A 1465-nucleotide genomic window follows, 5' to 3' on the forward strand; every position below is an offset into this window, starting at 1 on the left:
AGAAGGGACCCCAGAGACTGAATTCCCTGGCTTTGCATTTCTCAGCAGGACATCTGAACAGTACTCACCAGGTTGTGCTGGGCCTGCAGCTCGATCTCCAGGGAGCTAACAGTGCGTTTCAGCTCCATGATCTCAGCCTGGCTGGACTGCAGCTGCTCCGAGCTGGATGCCACCTGCTTGTTCAGTTCCTCAGTCTGAAATATCCAGAGGGGAGAAGACAGGGTCAGATCCTACCTCATATGCCAAGTAGGGGTCTCAAGTCCTGTGTAGCCACATGCTTAGATGCCCACCTGTTTGGCAAACCATTCTTCCACGTCCTTGCGGTTATTCTCCACCAGGGCCTCATACTGAGACCTCATCTCATTCAGCACACGGTTCAGGTCCACATTGGGGGCAGCATCCACCTCCACATTGAGGCGCTCACCAAGTTGGCTCTTCAGGGCATTGACTTCCTGAAGGAATAAGGGAAGGAAAAGACACAGAGAAGTCTATAAATAAACTCTATTACATAGAGAGTCCAATGTAATGGAGAGTGTATTGCACTAGAACATAGAAAACAATTGATATGAAAGTCCACTGTTAGCTCAGAGAAGTCAAACCTCCTATCTCTTTCCTCATCTCTATAATGAGCGTGTTTGATTCAACGATATCTAAAGTTTCTTCCCACTCCAGGATCTTATTGCATCTTTTTATCTTCCTACTGCTCACTGTAAGCCTGGCATAGCAAGTGGTTTACAATCATTGCTATGTAAGTATAAAGAGTCCAGGTTTCACTCTCCTCTTTCATTTCACGGAACTCTCTTACCTGCTCATGGTTCTGCTTGAGCTGCAACAGCTCCTCCTTCAGAGACTCCGCCTGGGACTCCAGGTCGGACTTGCACAGGGTCAGCTCATCCAGCATCCTGTGCAGGCTGTTGATGTCAGCCTCCACCAGCTGTCTCATGGAGTGTTCTGCCTGGTACCTGTTCACACAGACAAAAGTCAAAGGAGGTGGAAAAGAATGACTTTGTTTCCTGAGCTTTACTTGGCTGATATGATATCATCCATTATGTTGGGAAATATTCTGAGTTTTTAAAACATTTTGAAAGGTACAGAATGAGTTCATTTTTTCTCTCATACCTAAAGAGAAGGTTTTCATGAAGTGCGTAAGTTTAGTTTTAGCTAAACATTATCATTTCTAAGAACCCCGTTCAGATTTCTATCATATAAGCCTCACTGTCTTTTTCTTTACTTTAAGTAAGTATACTTCATAAGCCAACTAAAAATTGTCCTATTGTTCTCTGAGCCTTGATATTCTCATCTGTAAAACAGAGACAAAGTGACAATTTTATGGCACTGGCCTGGAGATAAAGAGTGGCATAAGTGAAATCACACTGGAAATTCCAAGATCCCATAAAAAAAAAAAATCAAAGGACTCTTAAGGTTGTGATGGTCATAGTTAGAAAAATTGAAAGATTCTCTGAAA

The 1465-nt window shown here is 43.4% G+C and overlaps 1 protein-coding gene across 1 annotated transcript in view; it reads right to left on the reverse strand.

The window, feature by feature from the left end:
- Window positions 1-1465, reverse strand: part of KRT33A (keratin 33A) — a 7924-nt gene that overhangs the window by 2744 nt on the left and 3715 nt on the right. Inside the window, 3 exon segments of the mRNA XM_006878200.1 lie at window positions 10-194; window positions 291-452; window positions 806-962. Coding sequence (XP_006878262.1) covers window positions 10-194; window positions 291-452; window positions 806-962 — 504 coding nt within the window.

Source organism: Chrysochloris asiatica, unplaced genomic scaffold (genome assembly GCF_000296735.1).
Source record: "Chrysochloris asiatica unplaced genomic scaffold, ChrAsi1.0 scaffold00007, whole genome shotgun sequence".
NCBI lineage: Eukaryota > Metazoa > Chordata > Mammalia > Afrosoricida > Chrysochloridae > Chrysochloris > Chrysochloris asiatica.